The sequence below is a fragment of the Diadema antillarum genome, unplaced genomic scaffold (genome assembly GCF_040938485.1).
Source record: "Diadema antillarum isolate AM-2024a unplaced genomic scaffold, OU_Dant_1.0 seq00001655_RagTag, whole genome shotgun sequence".
Classification (NCBI taxonomy): Eukaryota; Metazoa; Echinodermata; class Echinoidea; order Diadematoida; family Diadematidae; genus Diadema; species Diadema antillarum.
This window is the reverse complement of record NW_027272356.1, coordinates 56412-75545: the sequence shown is the minus strand read 5'-3', so window position 1 is coordinate 75545 and position 19134 is coordinate 56412. Positions and strand designations below refer to the sequence as shown.

The following is a 19134-nucleotide window of genomic DNA, read 5'->3' as shown; positions in this document are numbered from 1 at the left end:
TGATGAGCGCAACATAAATTGTGAGTATCTCCAGCTCATCCCCCATGTCTCTTTGTAGAAAAGAATGTTTTGTTTTATGTTTCTACAGAACAAACTATTTAATGCACACGTTGACTTATAATTGTCAACGTATGTCTTATTTTATGAGAGAAAGCTTCGTAGTCTGATTACCAGACGTTCACATCTCAGGAAGAAAGCAACGTTGTACTTCTCTTTGACCAACGTATCCCATTTATAGTAACCCTTCCCAACCTCAACCCCCTGACTGTACTCGCAGAGCAAGGGTAATAAGTTTTGAATTGCAAGAAGCTAGCTAGCTAGCTAGCTAGATAGATAGATAGATAGAGAGAGAGAGAGAAAGAGAAATGAGACAAAAATCTTAACATAAAAGAAAGAAGAATAAGAATAGGATGAAGATAGAGGGAGGAAAGAAAAGAGGCGTAATCTAAATCTTAGCTCTTTTATAACATTCGTTACTTGATACAACATGAAAAAATGATTATACATTTTGCTTTACAGCTAGTACTGCAAACAAACACTCACCTTATTACCCGGTATCTTTTTCTTTCACACATATTTTGTGTGTGTGTGTTTTTTTAATGTAATTATTTATATTTGTTTGTATTTTCTCCACTTTCCACCGCTATCGAATGATATTCGATGAGTCCTCGATTCTCATTGGTTGAAATTGGGGGCATAAATTCAACTATTGTCTTCGGCCCAAGAGTAACCAAACTGCCCCATAGTACTAAACCGCCCTCTTATGGTTCGTATATAGCGACGAGACAATCTATAAACGTTTGGCTTCTATAGCGAGTGACCCTTGTCCGAAGCGATCGCAATGCAATGCAACAGTCCCTGGCAGTACAGACGATAATTTGTTAACAATATTATAAAACAGATAAGGGCTTCTTTATGTCATTGCCCCAGAGAGCAGCACATAACTACGTACCACATGTACATACCCTTTTCACAACTACAAGTACATTCCGTCATTATGTCTTTAAATACGACGACCCAAGAAATTATGTATATTATGACCACTATATGTGACTGCTGAAAATGTTCACCCGATCCGTTCGGGCCTTCTGTTAGAAATCTCCTCTCACTTTCCTTTTCTCTTCTCCTCTGATGGAACCTATTTTGCTCATCTTCTTTTCCCCCTATCTCTGCAGCCACGATTCCCAAAGTGCTCGTGAAATGCGAGGGTATCGTAAATCCTAACCGAGACGACGGCCAAAAAGGTCAGAGCTAACCCTTTCCACGTGTCATTGTCATTGGGGTTGATTTCCTATGCCCGTTCATAAAAGATTAATAGCTAAGGTGTCCCTAAAAAGGAAATGAGCAAGTACACCTGCTCTCCTACAGTCCTAGGAACCTGCGCACCCCTCCCCCCCCCCCCATGTTGCTTGGAAACACAAAAGAGTGTGTGTCTCGGTGCGCTAAAGCGTGTGTGTGCTGATACGAAATAGCACTCTTTTTCGTAGCACCATATAGAGTGAGTGAGTTGCAGTGTTTAGTATTTGCTTCTTTCATCTCCACTCGATCATGGCGTCCAATATAATAATTATGTCTGTATGTATGTTTATATACATTATATACATGTTCGATTTTGCCGCTTATTTTTTTCTTTCACAACACACAGACAGATAATAATGATATTCTAAGCATGTTCGATCTTTAACATATAGCTCAAGACTAAATGATAGTGTCTTAGTCTTAGGAGTTATTAAGAACCATCTACATTGCTTTGTAATATATCTGTATTTGAGTTTTTTCCCTCAATTTACATACTATCTAAAATATCAATATGCATAATTTTCTCTTCATTTATGAATCTTACAGTGCACCTGTTTATCAACACGAATTCTTTTATTCAGTTGTAGGCCTTCTATTCATTCATTCTTAGCATTGACATTTTCTAATTCGAACAATGTCAAAAGAAGAGAATCGCTCCAAGTATGGGTAATATATAGTGCTATCGTTCACAGACACATTACAACATCATGATGGCGAGTTAAGAGTTTGTGAAAATCTTTTCAAACGCCACTAAAGCAGCAACAACCGCAACAGTCAGGAAACGCATATAGCTGCATTGTGGGTAACATTGTTGTTGTTGTTATTGTTTTATTACCCTGATTGTATCGAAACTGATTATCTTCAAGAACTCTCCACAATTCGTGAACAAAACATTTACTGCAATAATTGAATCCAACCATGACATTTCCCCCCCCCTATCTCTGTATGTCCCTCCGTAATCTGCCAATCAATCAATCAACCAACCAAGCAGTTAATGTATCTATCTATCTTCCTATTTATCTGTTTATCTTTCTTTGTCTCATTCGTAGGATTACCCTGTCGACCGATAATATGATGGGAAAGAAATCCCTTCTAGAGGAAACCAACTGTGGAGACCACGTGACAGTCTACAGCTGACAGGTTTTGGCGAGATTCAGACAGCACCTATTATCACCACCATTCATTCAACGTGACAAGCAGATGATTTTTGTACGTGAGTCACACACTGTAACGGCACCAGCAACAATGGCGAGGTCTGACCGATCAGTTTAAGTCTGGTCAAATGCTGTAGTAGGTATATAAACAGCGAGCGGAAAGGGGCCTCGGCCGGGGAGGAGTGTTTCATATCCAAGCCAGGTGACAACTGCAATGGCAGGGAAACATACACAAAGCTGCTCTTGATTACGAATTCGCTCACTGCGGAAAACCGGACCATATTGCAGGTCTCTATGCAGGATTAATACTCGCCCGACTTCTCGTTGGCAGTCCCGGCGCCACGGATCCCCCGGCCTATAGCGCTGTTGTTGGATGGTGCCTTGCGTGTATGGAATCCTTTGCAGGGAGGCATTTGCAGCAACGACAGATTCGTAAACAAGCGCCATGAAAGATATGCGTCTAAGGGGGCAAACGAGACAGATACTGGTCACGTGATCGACCACATGACCAGCAAGCTGCCTTCTGTTTATTTTCTTTCGTACGAACGCGAGAACATTTCCACAAGTTCTGCCTCATCACGTAGAGAGAGAACATTCATCTTCCTCGGAACTTTCGAAGTGACATGGTTTTGCAAGTCCCAAGTAGTTGCGCAGAATAAGAATACGGAGGGGAAGAGCGAGGATTTAGCTTTCACGAACCACTCACGAACACCACCGCACAAAATATGCCTGTCTCTACGAACTACCGCTTGATCACGCCGAGCACGACGGACGAGAACCTGCCAAAGATGGCAGGACCAGGCGCGGGGCGGATCAGCACGTGCGAGACCTTGGACGCCCGCCAGCGCAGTAAGCAAATCGATCGTTACCTAAAAACGGAGAGTACGAAGTTCAAGCACTATATGCGGAAGACCATGCGATTACTTCTCGTTGGTAAGTATAAAATAGGCATATAGAAGCATATATATATATATATATATATATATATATATGTATATATATATATATATATATGCATGTACACTGTATATGTATACATGTACATATGTATATATATATATATATGTGTGTGTGTGTGTGTGTGTGTGTGTGTGTGTGTGTGTGTGCGTGTGTGACCCGTCACGTCAAAAGCAGTCACAATTAAGATTCTAGGAGTTTTCTGTTAACAAGACATTTAGTTGGTCCTTTCTCTAAGCCTTAATTTACTCTCTAAATCTCTAAAGTTAAATTTAGTGCAGCAAGCAAATAACACATCAAAACATGGCGTATACTTTTAATAGTATCACACACCACGCAGCGAATTAGGAAACGTAAGGCTGTTGTAAGCTCATTGGTACAGTGAAAGTTATCTGGATAATAACACAATTTTGACAATGTTCTCGGGATATATTTATTTCCAAAAGCAACATTGCCTTTACGTAGGTCTATTAAAAATCGTGAACAGGAAAATTACAAACAGCGAGTACTTTGAGAATGTTATGACTGCAGGTGTTTACCGGCAAACCAAAAATTAATGTCACGCGTTTTCATAGACTTGTAGTAAACGGTATGATTATCATGGCAGCTCATATTTCCAGCTGCAATGAACCTTCCTTTTCTGTCCCTCTCGTTTTTGTTTTGTTTCATGATTTCCTCATATGGTACACCTACCATTACACAGCTGTTACACATGATGATTTAATAATGATGAGGCGTGCGATGATGCTGACGTAATGATAATGATTATAACATGATTTTGATCTGAATTGACGAAATGGTGCAAGCAGGTTGGAGAGTCTTGACCACTTAGGATACTCGTATGCAATCTCTGCTATGTGTTGTGGCGGAAATATTAAGCCTTATATATCTTGCTGGCCTTCATCTATTCTGAAAAAAAAACCACTTAACTCTTCTTTTGCCAGAGACTTTGGACAGTGTGTAAATACCATAGGACATTTCTCTGCCAATCATCGCTCATTGCACACAAAGGGTTAAATCGCAACTACTGACACAATACATGTAGGACAATCAGTCACGGAGTGTCAGCAGATTGCAGGTAGCTCGTTCAGTTCTGGCCTTTTTTCCTCAAGTGTAGCCACTTTATTTTACCGATTCATTTTCATGGCAGCGGACAGAGTGGGGGAAAAAAGAAGAAGAAGAAGAAGAAGAACGAACTTGTGTGACAAAGTGCAATATGTAGTTCACGAGTGCAACCTTCTCTACAAAGGCTTCAATGAGACCGGCAACTCGGAGATCTAAATTTAGCGACAGACTTGCAGCCGTAACCACGAAAACCCGACAGTTTATCAATGGGACTAGAACTGCCTGTAGGGTGATTTTTTTGTACGCCAGGCTAATTTTGATACGAACTGTTACGGCTTCACCGTTTGATTGTTTTGCGTCACATTCAAATTCATCCGAATGGAACGGGACGTTAAAAAGATAATCGAGCAGCAAAATGCCATTCTGTGCCATGAGGCGCAGTCGAAACGTCCTTCGTATTCCTTTCATAATAAAAAGGGAAAAGAAATAGAAAAGAGAAAATATACTCAGAGGAAACTTTATTCTTCTATGATCAAAAGCGACTAACCAGCTCGCCAAATAGGAAAGCTAAAAATAAACTCTGGTTTTAAAGGCTGTGAACCCACTGGCGTTGGAATCCTTGGTGGATCTTGTTGCGAAATCCTAAAGTTTTCAAGATCTTGCATGCAATTGGTTAAAGAGAATTCAGAGAACCTAAATTCACACACGCATAAACACGCCCACACATTAACACACAATCTACTTGCAAACAAAGGAGAAAGAAAGCGATCACAAAACGCTTCGCTGGTGGAAAAAAGAAGAGTTCAACTGAAGATCATATAAAGGTCTTTAGAGGTAAGATATCTTAATGATTATAATTGTGATTGTGCCCCAAAATAGCTCATCCGCCATCAAGTTTGTCTGAAAGGCGAAATATTTGAGAAGTTCCCACATTTTTTGGCACTGTGCTAGTAATCTCGACCCTACCCAAGTGGTGTATGTCTGTTTTCATATTAGTGTTGTAAGATCACCACCCCTCCCTTTTCTAGTTGTGCATATCTCATTTATACAATTTTGCTGTGCTATAGATTCCACCTGGGTGTGGTGAAATGCTAGGTTGTAGATCGCCTTCTGTAGCTATATCAACTAATAAAGACCTGACCTAAAATCTAACGGGATCACGGAAAAAGTGGACACCAGTTTAAACTGCTACAGGTAAACTCAAACCCCGTAATTTGGATTGATAAGGCCAACATGACATTTGCTGAGCGTTCTTCTTTCTTTTTTTTTTCTTTTTTTTCTGATTTGCTATTACCAGGAAATAGATTATCATTTTAGGGAATTTGTATAAAAGAAATACTACAAATTAACGTCTTATACAATTATCTCAGCAAGTGTAATCTTTTTGTTTGATACGATGTAGGTATAAGACAAATTATGATTATATAATTGTGTTTATCACATTATAAAGATAAATAATATAAATATACAACATGTATATTCAGAGCGAAAGAGAGAGAGAGAGAGAGAGAGAGAGAGAGAGAGAGAGGGGAGAGTGTCATGCGAGTATTAATTTGATTAAAAGCTTTAGATCTTATTCACAAGCATACTCATTTTAACGCCATGACCCTTTGGGTGACATCCGGTAACGAACCCGCGTGGGTTATCGGAAGTAAGGCTGTGACACTCCCGGCAGCAAAGACCCATACACACACGTGCATCAAGTGTCTCTCCCGACCATTTCGCTCTCAAGGAATGTGTATTATCAATATTATTATTAGTAGTATTATTCTGAAAGGATGTGCCCCATATGTCAGATGACTACGGGAAATGCCGGCGAGGATTTTCGGTTCTTAATGTATGTCCTAAGAGAGACTAATCTATCTCTACTACATTTGGATATCACCGACCAGACAGCCACTTTTTATCCCGAATCCGTATCCTAAGTAATTGGAAATACGTGTAGCAGTACTAGTGTATTCCACACTTCGCGTAATACCGACTGCCCCAGTCCTTTCTATTATGCATAGTGGTCTATGAAACGATATGAGATAGTTATTTTCTCTCTTTAATCACAATCACAATCACAACGACAACAGTGACTACAAATGCATTCGCTCGAGGTAACATGTACAATACCATCAGATAGGGCGCTCAGTGATGAACCGCGAAAGGACGTATCCCGTGTATCTAATCTATGATACATAGTCAATCAACTCTCCAATGGCCTCAGTAGAAACGTTTTGAAGACAAAGATACACAAACAGTGTACCTGTTTGTGTATGTATGCGTGCGCGTGCGCGTGTGCGTGTGTGCTGTTGTCTGAAACCAATCCAAGAACATCATTCACCATACTAGTAATATAAAGTATAATTACGTTTTATTTATTTATTTATTTATTTATCTATTTATTCATTTATTTATTTATATCAGGGCTCGACACTAACGGTGGCCCAGTGGCCCGGGACCACCAAAAACGCACATCGGGCCACCAAAATATCAGAAATGAAGATTTTGGTGGCCCGATTGGGCCACCAAAAAATGTCGGATGTTTGCCTTTAATTTTGGAAATGAACGGTGGTAACAATTGGCTCCGTAAGATGCTAAAATAAATGTCAATGTTTGCTTTTTATTTTAGAAATGAATAACGGTAATATTCGACTTTGTATGATACTAAAATAAATGTCGGATGTTTGCTTATACTTTTGGAAATGAATAACGGTAATATTCAGCTCTGGACGGCGCTAGATTTAATGTCAGATATTTGATTTTGCTTTCAGAAATGAATAGGGATAACATTCGGCCCGCGGCTGGAATGAATGTCGAATGTTTGCTTTGACATTCGGAAGTGAATAATAATAATATTCAACTCCGTAAGATGATAAAGTAAATGCCGGATGTTTGCTTTTACGTTCGAAAGTAAATAGCAATAACATTCAGCTTCGGAAGATGCTAAAATAAACATCGGATGATCCCTTTGACGTTCGGAAATGAATAACAATAGTATTCAACTCCGTACGATGATTAAATAAAATAATGTTAGATGTTTGCTCTTACTTTTGAAAGTAAATAGCAATAACACTCGGCTCCAGAAGATGGCAAAATAAATGTCAGATTGTTGCTTTTACGTTTGGAAGTGAATACCAGTAACACTCTGCTCCATACGATGCTAAAATAAATGTCGAATATTTGCTTTTACATTTCGAAATGAATAGCAGTAATATTCAGCTGCGTTTGATGGTAAAATAAATGTCTGATGTCTGCCTTGAAGTTTAAAAATGAAAAACAGTAACATTCAGCTCCGTATGATGCTAGAATAATTGTCAGATGATTCATTTCACTTTCGGAAGTGGACAGCAGTAACATTCGGCTCCGTACAATGATAAAATAAATGCCCGATGTTTGCTTATAAATTTGGAAATGAATAACAGATTGTTGCTTTTACATTTGGAAATGATTAACGGTTTCAATCGGTTCAGTTAGATGTTGAAATGAAAAGCGCATGTTTGCTTTCACTTTCGGAAATGAATAGGGATATCATTCAGCTCCGTAAGGTGCTAAAATGAATGTCGGTTGTTTTCTTTTACATTTAAAAGTTATTAACGGCAACAATCGGCTCCTAAGGTGCTAAAATACTAGTAAGTGTTGGATGATTGCTTTTACAATCAGAAATGAATAACGGTAACTTTCGGCTCTTTACAATGGTAAAACAATTGTCGGATGTTTACAAATGTCTGTAAATGCTCCCACTTTCTCATTTCAAACGGAAGTTTTGACTACGAAAATAGCATAAAATTTCAATTTAATCTATAAGCCTATTTGCTAAATCTTAGAACTCAGAATAACGGTAAGATGATTGAATTTTTTATTCACTAATGTTGGACATGGGTACCTGTATTACTTCAGTAATGCTTAATATTTATGTTTCTATGTTTAGTAGGACGGATTTAGTTTTTTCATGTTTTTCTTGATTTTTTTTCGGGCCACCAGATATTACTTTCGGGCCACCAAAAAATACAAATTCACGACTTTGGTGGCCCGATCGGGCCACCAAAAATAAAAGTTAGTGTCGAGCCCTGTTAATATGATCAATTCCTTCTGTATTCGAGCACAGGGGCGGTTGAACAACACCACCAACAACAACAAAAATATGTTTAATGTTATACCGTAATGTACATCAACATACTTTTTTTTTTGGGGGGGGGGGTGAGGATGGGCCTTATGGTATGGCGTTGTGAAAGTACACTTTACAACCTTCACACGCGTTAAACACACACAGACAGGCGCACACACACACACATCGAATCTTTCTCCCTAATGAGGAGAAACTGTAATGGCAGCGTATAAAATAGAGAAAAGCAATAAACACAAACAAAAAGATGAGTAGAAGCTGACACATTCGCCGTGTACCAAACCAAAGGTTGTATCAATATTCCCCCTCAGCGTGGCTACTCTTATGCTACACTCAACCACTTCCACATTAACTTTAATTGATGATTATTCCATCACACGATTATTATTTTGTCGATGTGTTCAGCAAGAGCTCACGGGCATGACACGGCAAGCAAAGGTGATTGATGCTTCTATACAGAAACCACATGTTTCAAAACCAATTTAGTGAATCGGCCGCAAATTATAGCAACGCCCATAGCACGGAGGTTGACAATTATGCCCTGGTAGGAAACTTGGTTTATCATCATGGCGTAAATGAGTATTCATTTAACATGTCGCCGTTTTGTGCGTTACCATACACACATCCTGGCTAAATATAGCGCAGTGCTATCATCCTTTAACCAGATCGGAGCAAAAAACATTTGAAGCATCCAAAAAGGTATGAAAAGTATTATTAAATGCATTAAGGGCAGAGATGTGGAACGGAGGAAGGGACGGGGGAGGGGGTAAGATTATACCTATGATAGAATAATTTTCGTCGTCACTTAAATGCTGTTACACTGCTTCATTAGATCTCGAATGCCCCGAAGAAAGGATTTATTGTATCACTTTCCTCCAAAATTCGACGCATTACAATGTTTCATATTCGAATGAAAATTGGCGCCAGGTTAGAATAGGATAAATCAGTGTTCACGCAGACTCGCGATTAGACGATGAGAAACAAAAGAAGCTTCTCGAAATTAATACCCTCCGGTTGCTGCACCAGCCGACTCATGACAATCTTCCCGCAAATAAAATTGAGTCCCGGCGAAATTCCCGTATTTCATTATAGTCAAAACTCTTTGATGATAAAGACAAGATTGGTTGCAAATTACAAAACAAAACAAAATCAGCGGAAAACGTGTAAAACAGTCGCGTTTTGGAAATATTAGCCTTGGACTGCCGGGGCCGGGGGGGGGGGGAGGGGGTTCGCTTGAAGACAGAATACATTATGTGTTCTTGCATTTATTTATCAAAGTGAATATTTTACATGGTATATATTATGTACATGTATTCACACACACACACACAAGCACCCACACACACACACACACACACACACACACACACACACACACACACACACACACACACGCACACCTGTATAGTGAAGTATATGTATTATGATACCTAATTATATTATGTGTGTGAGTGTGTGTGTGTGTGTGTGTGTGTACATAGTGAAAGACAGAGCCCAGGCTACATTAAAGCCTATGCTGGAACACCTCGCATGCTGCTACAGGCTAACGATGATTTTTCATGGCGTCTCATAATTCCATGTGTTATGAACATACAGTATTATTACGATATTGAGTGCCATAATAAGTTGATATCATACAGTGTATACCTTAACCATCAATCTAAGTAACGCTCACGCATTTGTTAAAGCTGCCTTTCTAAGATTAGCGGTCAAAAGAATATATTTTCTTTATACCTTCGCAAGTACATAAAGTAGTTCCATCCTCGTGCGTGAAAATTGTTTAGTGCATTCATGGTCTCATCCCATTGTTTTCATCATCAGAATGAATCGAGAAACTATTTTTAGCTTCTCAATTTCTGTATATTAATCTAAGCAAGACTGAAACAGAATGGTCATTTCTCTATTGCTTCCGTGTTGTTTGTTTGTTTGCTTGTTTGTTTGTTTGTGTTTCAATGTAATCAACGTAAAATCAGAGATTAAAGCCACAATACAAGTGAAACGAAAAGTTTACGAGGAACGGATGGATTACCCTGTTAAACTCGGCCTCTGTGGTCGTGCACTGGTCGTCCGAGGAGTCCAGCTTCAATCATATTGCGAATAATTACATTAATCATTAGAAATCAAGGAAACAATACAAATCATATATTCGACTCATTTTGTTCTGTTTTGTTATAATCTAATTTCATTTCCTCGAATCTGATAAATATAAACTACAGCAGTTCTTATCTTACAGGCATAAATATGACAAATATAAATGAATGATTAACTCAATTGAGAAGGTGCAGGAATCAACATTTTTTCAAGCTAGCTTTTATTTAGGCCCCATTCTGTTACTTCCCTTAGAGACCTTTATACCATGATAATATGACCATCAACATTTTTGTGTTCAGTTTATTCTTTATTTGTTGCAATCAATAGACATGGTTCTGTACATTTTGTATTCTCTATCTTCTGTAGTAATGTCAATTAATTTATCATTCTGTGAGAAAAAAACATGAAAATTTGAAAGTAAAATTGAAATGGACTGAAAAGAATGTAGGTTAATACTATAGCCTTTTTGAGGTTATATAATCCCTGATAACATATAGCATCTATTCCTTATTCATAACTATAAATACGACAAAAAAGAAATACAAAGTAAGCCCTACCCAGAAGACCCTGCGAAGGTCCATTAGTACCAAAAGGGAAGACGATTGTTGTTGTTGTTGTTCATTTTCCATCTGTGAAGATGGCTGGATAGCCCATATTCAGCTACACTAAGCTGGTCTTCCATGGGGTCCAGTTGGATGTGGGGTGGGACCACTTCACCGGGTTAGACACCCTGCTCTTTGCGATGAATGAATGAAGCGGGATCTTTTACGTGCATGAGCTGTGACTCTCTCATACACGGGACCTCCATTTTATGTCCTATCCGAGGGACAGAATGTTTTTGCCTATTGCTAGAGGGGACGGTATGTTTACACACAACATTGCTCAGTCCAGACTCGGGTTCGAACCCGGGCCGCGTGATCGTGAGGCAGACGCGCTACCGACTGAGCCAACTCACCGACGAGGCAAGTTATGATAATCTAATACAAGCTGTATAGAAAAAGAGACACGTGAAGTGGAGGAATAACATCTGTGCAACAAGTTTATCTAAAAACTACAAGCATGATAAGAGAACCGTTCAATGCCGTTAGGGAACTACTCCCCCCATCCGGACTAAAGCTTTTTCTCTTTCCTTTCCAAGTCTTGGTAATCAAAGCAGGGAACCAGGGGCCTGTTTCGTAAAGATTGAGCGTAAGTTGCAATCAATCGCAAATTGCGTTTCATAAACAACTTTGCGATTGATCGCAAGTGACGCTCAATCTACTGAAAGTTACGCTTGACTTTTATTGAAATCAAACGTGAGTGTCCTTAAGAAACAGAACTTTGGCGCATTATTGAACGTACGTTTAACGAGTTACGCTCAATAAATCGAGCGTAAGATCAATCGCAACTCTTTGTGAAACAAGCCCCAGGAATTATTATATGCAACACGACTATTTATCATATGGCTTTCTTAAATGAATTATAATTTCATGATAGTGACCTTATTGAATTATAGAGTAGGCCTAAGTATTAAAAATTGATACCTTCCGGGTATAGGTGAACATGCGTTTACAGTATTCTGTTCTTGGTTTAAAAAAACAAAACAAAACAGAGCTTTTCATACATATACGTAGGAGCGTAAGGAGTAATGATAGGATAGAAAAATAAATGAATGTGTGTGTGTCTGCCGATGTTTTTCTCTTGTGATAGCCTGCTAGCTTACCCAAGGATTAACTGATCTATAGATTGTTACAAAAAGTACCTCTCACTTCGCATAAATTTTCCTTTCTGTACTGGTGTTACCTTGCATTACCGCTTTATTTTCAGGGAAGCTGAAAAAAAAAAACAACCCAGCGTAGATCTCAACCCCCTCCCCCCCCCCCCCCCCAAAAAAAAAAAAAAAAAAAACACACACAAAACTAAAGTTTTATACGCAAACGCTGGGAGGTATACATTCAGCATAAGCTGCTAGCCAACGAAGATGTTACTATAAAGAGACACATTATACCGCAGTATGATATAATATAAATAAACAAATATATATATATATATATATATATATATATATATATATATATATATATATGTGTGTGTGTGTGTGTGTGTGTGTATGTGTGTGTGTGTGTATACATATATTATATATACATACATATTCTGTTAGATGACATTGATAGGAAGCTAGGCATGCGCAGCGTTGAGGACAGAGTTAACCGGGGGCAGCCGTGGTTTTTATGTACTCCCTTTACTGTAGTTGTAGGAGAAAAGTAGCGCATGCGCATTGAATACCGTACAGTCTACATCTAGACTACCCTTTAAAATATTGAGACGATTCAGTGAGACATCAGTTAACATAGACTTCCGCAAGTGATATGGGAATAACTATAGAGTGGGATGAATAGGCTGAACTACCAGCACATATTCCACCTCACTCGTCATTTTAACAGTATTCGTGGTTCTCTGTACTTATATTATGTTATATTTGTCTATACCACGTATCCCTTTCTCTCCCTTTGTGACTCTCTCTCTCTCTCTCTCTCTTTCTTTCTCTCTCTCTTTCTCTCTCTCTCTATCCATTTATCAAATTAATCTATCGAACTTTGGCTTAAACAGACATCCGATCGGTAATACAATCGGTAGACGAGTTAACGTAATCGTGTTTTCTGTTGCGTGTTAATATCTGCGCAGTTCATGTGTGTGTGTGCGTGTGTGCGTGTGTGTGTGTGTGTGTTTTGTTGTGTGATAGTTGTCTTTAGGAATCCTATAACTGTCTACGGTAATATCACAATTCTGTTCTGAAAGACTCTTAACCCGTTTAGGACGGTTTGATATTACTACTTTCCCATAGACGCTTGCCCGAGTATACTCGGGACTCGTCCTCAAGGGGTTAATAAGCTAAACATCTGAAATCCTTTGCCTGTCACAGACTCCATCAAACCTATTGTTCAATACGCATTTCTTGGTGATGTATCCTGGGGGTGTTTTTTTTTTCAATTCAATTCAATTCAAACTTTATTTCATTTTTCGAAAGAACATAAACATTTCACTTTCTTTGGTAACAGAGAATAAGGTTACATATAATCAAAACAAAGTAAATTGAGAAAACATCATTGTGGAACTATGGGTAACAAATATGTTGTAATGAAAATTGACTGAAGTGATATAGACGATATAACATTACACAAAATATCGAAAAATGGAGGGACCCACTGAAAAAAAAATAAAGCTGTTTGTAAAGTTGCGAACTACTTACGAGCGACTGGTGATTAGTTCTTGTGCTGAATTATGGAAATTCTGATAAGTATAGCACATCAGATCTTTGATCACTAGTCACTCGTAAGTTTTTCGCAACTTTACGAACAGCTTTATGAAACAGGGCCCAGGTTTTATATAGGCAATTGGTAAAATGTGGCAGGCAGAAGGTATTATAAGCCAATCATGTATTTTGTGTGTCAAATATTTCACACACTGGAGGATTAACGCGTCTCTTCTTCCCTACACATCACTCTTACCCTTGAAAAGTACCGTTGCCCTGGCACCATTGCTGCGTGATATAAGTTTATATCCTCTTTAAAACAGGTTTGATTAAACATAGCTGAGGGTATGTATGTAATGAACGTTGCATGCTAAAACTCGAACGACTTTAACTACATCCGTCGCCGGCGTACCCTGTAATGAACATCAAAGTTACACGACTCTCGACAAACCTTGATCTAGTTTAATGTAATACGCCGGCCAAAGACATTGCTATGTTTATGAGGGTCTACCACAGGAAAAAAGACAAATAAGTGTTCTTATATAGATCACTGTGCACAAACGATTTACAAAGTTATAGCTCATGAGATTATTAGTAATAATGATAATGGTAGCAATGATGATGATGATGATGGTGATGATGATGATGATAATAGTAGTAATAATAATAATGATAATGATAATAACCTGGGGCCCGTTACATAAAAGTTACTATTATGGTAACTTTGCCATCCAATGGTAACTTCCATGCAATTCTTGATTTTGATTGGCTGTTGAGTATTGTTGCCATGGTAGTTACCAATTGGATGGCAAAGTTACCACAATAGTAACTTTTATGCAACAGGCCACAGTTCTTAGAACGCATAATACCATAGGATAGTCTCTATGCGTGCACATTATGGAAACAAAATCATCCAAATTATCAAAAAGAGGAGTGATGCCACTGTGTATGACTGTCTGATGATTTTAATGCTTTCTGCCCAAGATTACATGTAGCATACATTTCCAGTATCAATCAGTCTCATAACGCAAGTCGTGCTTTTGCTCTGAAACCAACCGAAAAAGAGAGGGAGGGGGAGAGAGAGGGGGAGAGATGGTGAGATGGAGAGAGAAGGGGGGGGGGGGAGAGGAATGGGGGTGCAGACATTTCAAGAGTAGTACGTATAGTGCTCAGTGTCAAATGAGCTTAGATGTGAGCACTGGTTATGAAACTTGACACGTCGTATTATCATTGGATTTTATTAACGAAGGTTGAAAATGGGACCGTATAGTGGAGCTGCGAAACGCCTCAAAATGACGCCTCCGATATGTGTCACAGACGTGTTTAGCCCATCGCACAATGGAATGCGTGATATCTCGTCCACGACAAAGAGTAAAAAGGCTAGTTAAATGTAAAACAGTCTCAGTCATGCCATAAGATGACAGGCACAATGTAAACACGTTAAAAATGAAGCGAATGGCATCAAGTAGCAATATATAAAAATACACTTTGCTCTGTTTGCCAGGTCTATTTAAATACGAGTGTACGATATCGTTCTATTTACAATGTTATCGGATAAGTAGTATACGCATCTATAAAGTACTAGTATAGATACGAAACAGCACTCAATCACATTTGTACACACCAACTGGGCATTCATAATAAAATTTCATCATCACAAACATACCAAGACGGATAGACACACATACAGAGACACACACTAGCACATACATTAAGTCATGGGCACACACTCTCTGTAAGGGCTGGCTAAAATGCATTTCCAAAAGGGCGCGGCGCAGAACGTATCGTCTTTTGAAATTAAAATGTGACGCTGTCTATCTGTCGTTAATGATGATGGCCTGTATAACGTTCAACCTCGCCACTTTGATAACGTATAGTACAGAATGATTATGATTTGACATATATATATATATATGTGTGTGTGTGTGTGTGTGTGTGTGTGTGTGTGTGTGTATGTGTGTGTGTTTATATGACGATCTTTTAAAAGTGCTGGATATCACAAAATGATAATTACAAAACAATCAGATTTTAAAAGATAGCAATGTATAGTTGTTTTCAATCTGTTATGCTGATTGGTTTATACTCTTTGAAACTGAATTCGAAATACGTACGTGATAGGATGATAAAGTGAATCGTTACAATATTGAAGGAAATCAATGTACTAATGTGTTCTCTTATGTCATGAAACAGGTGCTGGGGAATCTGGCAAGAGTACAATCGTCAAACAGATGAAGATTCTGCATAAAGGAGGCTACAGTGAAAGGTTCGTAATAAGTAGAAATAAAAACAGGAAAATATATTTTTTCAGAGAAATAATTCACTTCAATTCAGTTCAGTTAAATTCAATTGTGTTTTATTTCCACCCAACAAAGGGTGTAAAATACATAGTATCACATTTTGAAAAACATTATTAACAATTTATATGAAATATAAATAACAGTACAGAGTATACATTTCGAAAGTCATATTATTAACAATTCATAAGGAATACAAATAATAAAAGTTTAATACAGATACATAAATGAATGACTATAGAAACAATCCGTACTTTGCAGTGGTACATGACAAAAGTTCAATATAGAGATGGAAAAGAGTGATCTACATAAAAAGCCGAACTGATAAAACGAGGATCATTCGAAAGACAATGTCGATGAAATATATCTCAGTGTATCTATTTGCTGTTAGAGCATCTGTGTATCTGATTCTGTTGTATAAAATATATAGTAGATGGCACTTGTTTTATAGTATAGAGGACATATTTCATAAAACTTAAAATGAGATAACTATTTCGGCACACACACTATACTCAGGAGTATGTGTTCTATTAAAAAAGAAAATGTTTCTGTTTTAATTGACGTCGTCATTATCCAAAATGTGCCTTTCTGTATCTCCGAGAAAACTTGATTTGTTGTCCTCACGAGTAACTGAACGCGGTCCACTTGATAAGTGTTCATTTTAAAAGGTCTCCTGGTATTCATTGCGTGTTGACTTATGCTGATGTGAATGTAGGTTAAAGGGATGGTATAGCGTTGGTTAAAGATGGTGTATACAGGTTTCTAACGTTTTTGTGAGTTAACTAATGAGAAACCCCTTATGAAATATGAAAAAGAATATGATTTTAAGATGAATTCAAAGTTTATTTGATGAGAATCGGCTTTGAAATGTCTGAGATATCCAAAACAAAGTGGTCCTAATAACAGGAGGGATCCACCTATTATTAGGACCACGTTGTTTTATTTTTTTGTGTGTGTGGATATCTCAGCCATTCCAGAACCGATTTTCATCGAGTAAACCTTGAATTCATCTTAGATTTGCATGTTTTTTAATATTTTATAAGCGGTTTCTAATTATCTCGTAAAAAGTGAAAATCTAATCGCCATCTCAACCAAAAATTTACCATTCCTTTAAAACATCAGAAGTTTTGGAACCTTTTAATCAATCGTATATACCGCAGATTTTCTATCATTTTTTTTTTTGCACCCACAAAGCTCCCCCTTCCCCAAGAAAATAATTTTCACAAAGATTTTTGATGGGTGACTTTGATGGATACAATCAAATGAAAAAGGAAATGATATAGAAAAATGAACAATTATTTTGATCAAGCAACCCGTGAATTTGTGATGTGAAAACCGTGTCATTTGAGCAAAAAGTCTCGGTAGCTTAATTCTATCTCCAAAAGTCTCCTTATGTAGTAGGAATGAACTCCACTCTAAATAAGGACAGCTCGAACTTTTCATATGAACCTAATTATTCCATATTATATTTGGAAGACGTTCCTGGGAGGTAGGTCAGCAGTCAAGGGCACATGCTAATAAAATCACCGCCAATCATGTAAAGATATCTTCGTAAGTCAATAACAAACAGGCCAGATATAGATCAGGTCGCTTTATCCAAATTGTTCCGGGCAGGGTTCGCTTTATCGGTCATGTCAAAGAAAAATATTATACTTTATTGGCACAGCGAGTTGTACTGCATGTATACGCGCCTGTTTGTCATCGCTTTGTAAAAGATCGGCACCATGCAGGACAGCATGAAACACAGACACAGACACAGACACAGATTCACACACACACACACACACACACACACACACACACACAAACACACACACACACACACACACACACACACACACACACAGATAAACAGACATACACTCATACACACACACGCACATCCCCATATACATAAAAACGCATTATACTCGTCTCTACGATATAGGCTGATGGCGTAGCCAAACAAAGCCTTCTCACGTATACTGACTTTTTGACTTTTACATGGTAAAGTGGTGATGAACACAAACAATTTCTAATGATCATACATGTATACATATATATATATATATATATATATATATATATATATATGTGTGTGTGTGTGTGTGTGTGTGTGTGTGTGTGTGTGTGTGTGTGTGTGTGTGTGTGTGTGTATAATATACATGTGTGTGCGTGTGTGTGTGCCCTTGTGTGTGTACATACTTTTCCAATGATTTTTGATATATCAGGAATAGTTCCATATCAGTCTCTCCTCTCATGATCTCGCAGCGACACATTCAATAAATTTCTCCTGGAATCTTGGCCTTTAACCTATAATCCACTAGCTGCTCCTAGTTAAGCATACAAAAATACAGACGCAAAAGTATAATACCAAGTGTGACCCTGAAACGAAGTTTGATGGAACATTTTCCCCCCACTCTGTTGGAGTGTATTCCTCGGGAAATGCCGAGAAACAGGACCTTGGTCAATGAAAAGAAGAGAAAATGGAAGGCAGAAAATAAAGAAGGTGAGAGATGACGTTCCGGACATCAGGAGAATCATAGGAGATATTTTTAGATGAAGGAGTTGACGAGGTCGTCTATACTCTGATTTGTACTCAAGTTGTGTTGTGAAATGGATGCAAGTAAGACGAGGGAATAACATTGTGTATTCAGATGCGGAAGAGCATAGTTCTGTTTGAAGTGTACACGAACAACCTTCCATCCAGCGAATGAATGAATGAACGAACGAATGAATGAATGAATAACTGAACACAAGACGAGATGTGCATTCCGAGACCTTCATGTCGTTATTGTTCACTGGTGGCCGCGTATGCACAAACGACCTTCTGGCCCTCTTTTGGTTTTATCGACGCATTAGTTCTTCTTTTCTTTCTAAGGCAGAAAGAAAAGTGAAGTGTTTATCGTAATGTGGCAGCGTGTATGTAAGTTTCATCCAAGTTTACAGAAA

The 19134-nt window shown here is 38.2% G+C and overlaps 1 protein-coding gene across 1 annotated transcript in view; it reads left to right on the top strand.

Annotated features, from left to right (window-relative positions):
- Positions 1–2391: 2391 nt before the first annotated feature.
- Positions 2392–19134, top strand: part of LOC139711405 (guanine nucleotide-binding protein G(s) subunit alpha-like) — a 37332-nt gene continuing 20589 nt past the window's right edge. Inside the window, exons 1-2 of the mRNA XM_071623290.1 lie at positions 2392–3386; positions 16100–16172. Of these exons, the coding sequence (XP_071479391.1) occupies positions 3179–3386; positions 16100–16172 (281 nt within the window). The 5' untranslated portion in view covers positions 2392–3178. The remainder of the gene's footprint in view (positions 3387–16099; positions 16173–19134) is intronic.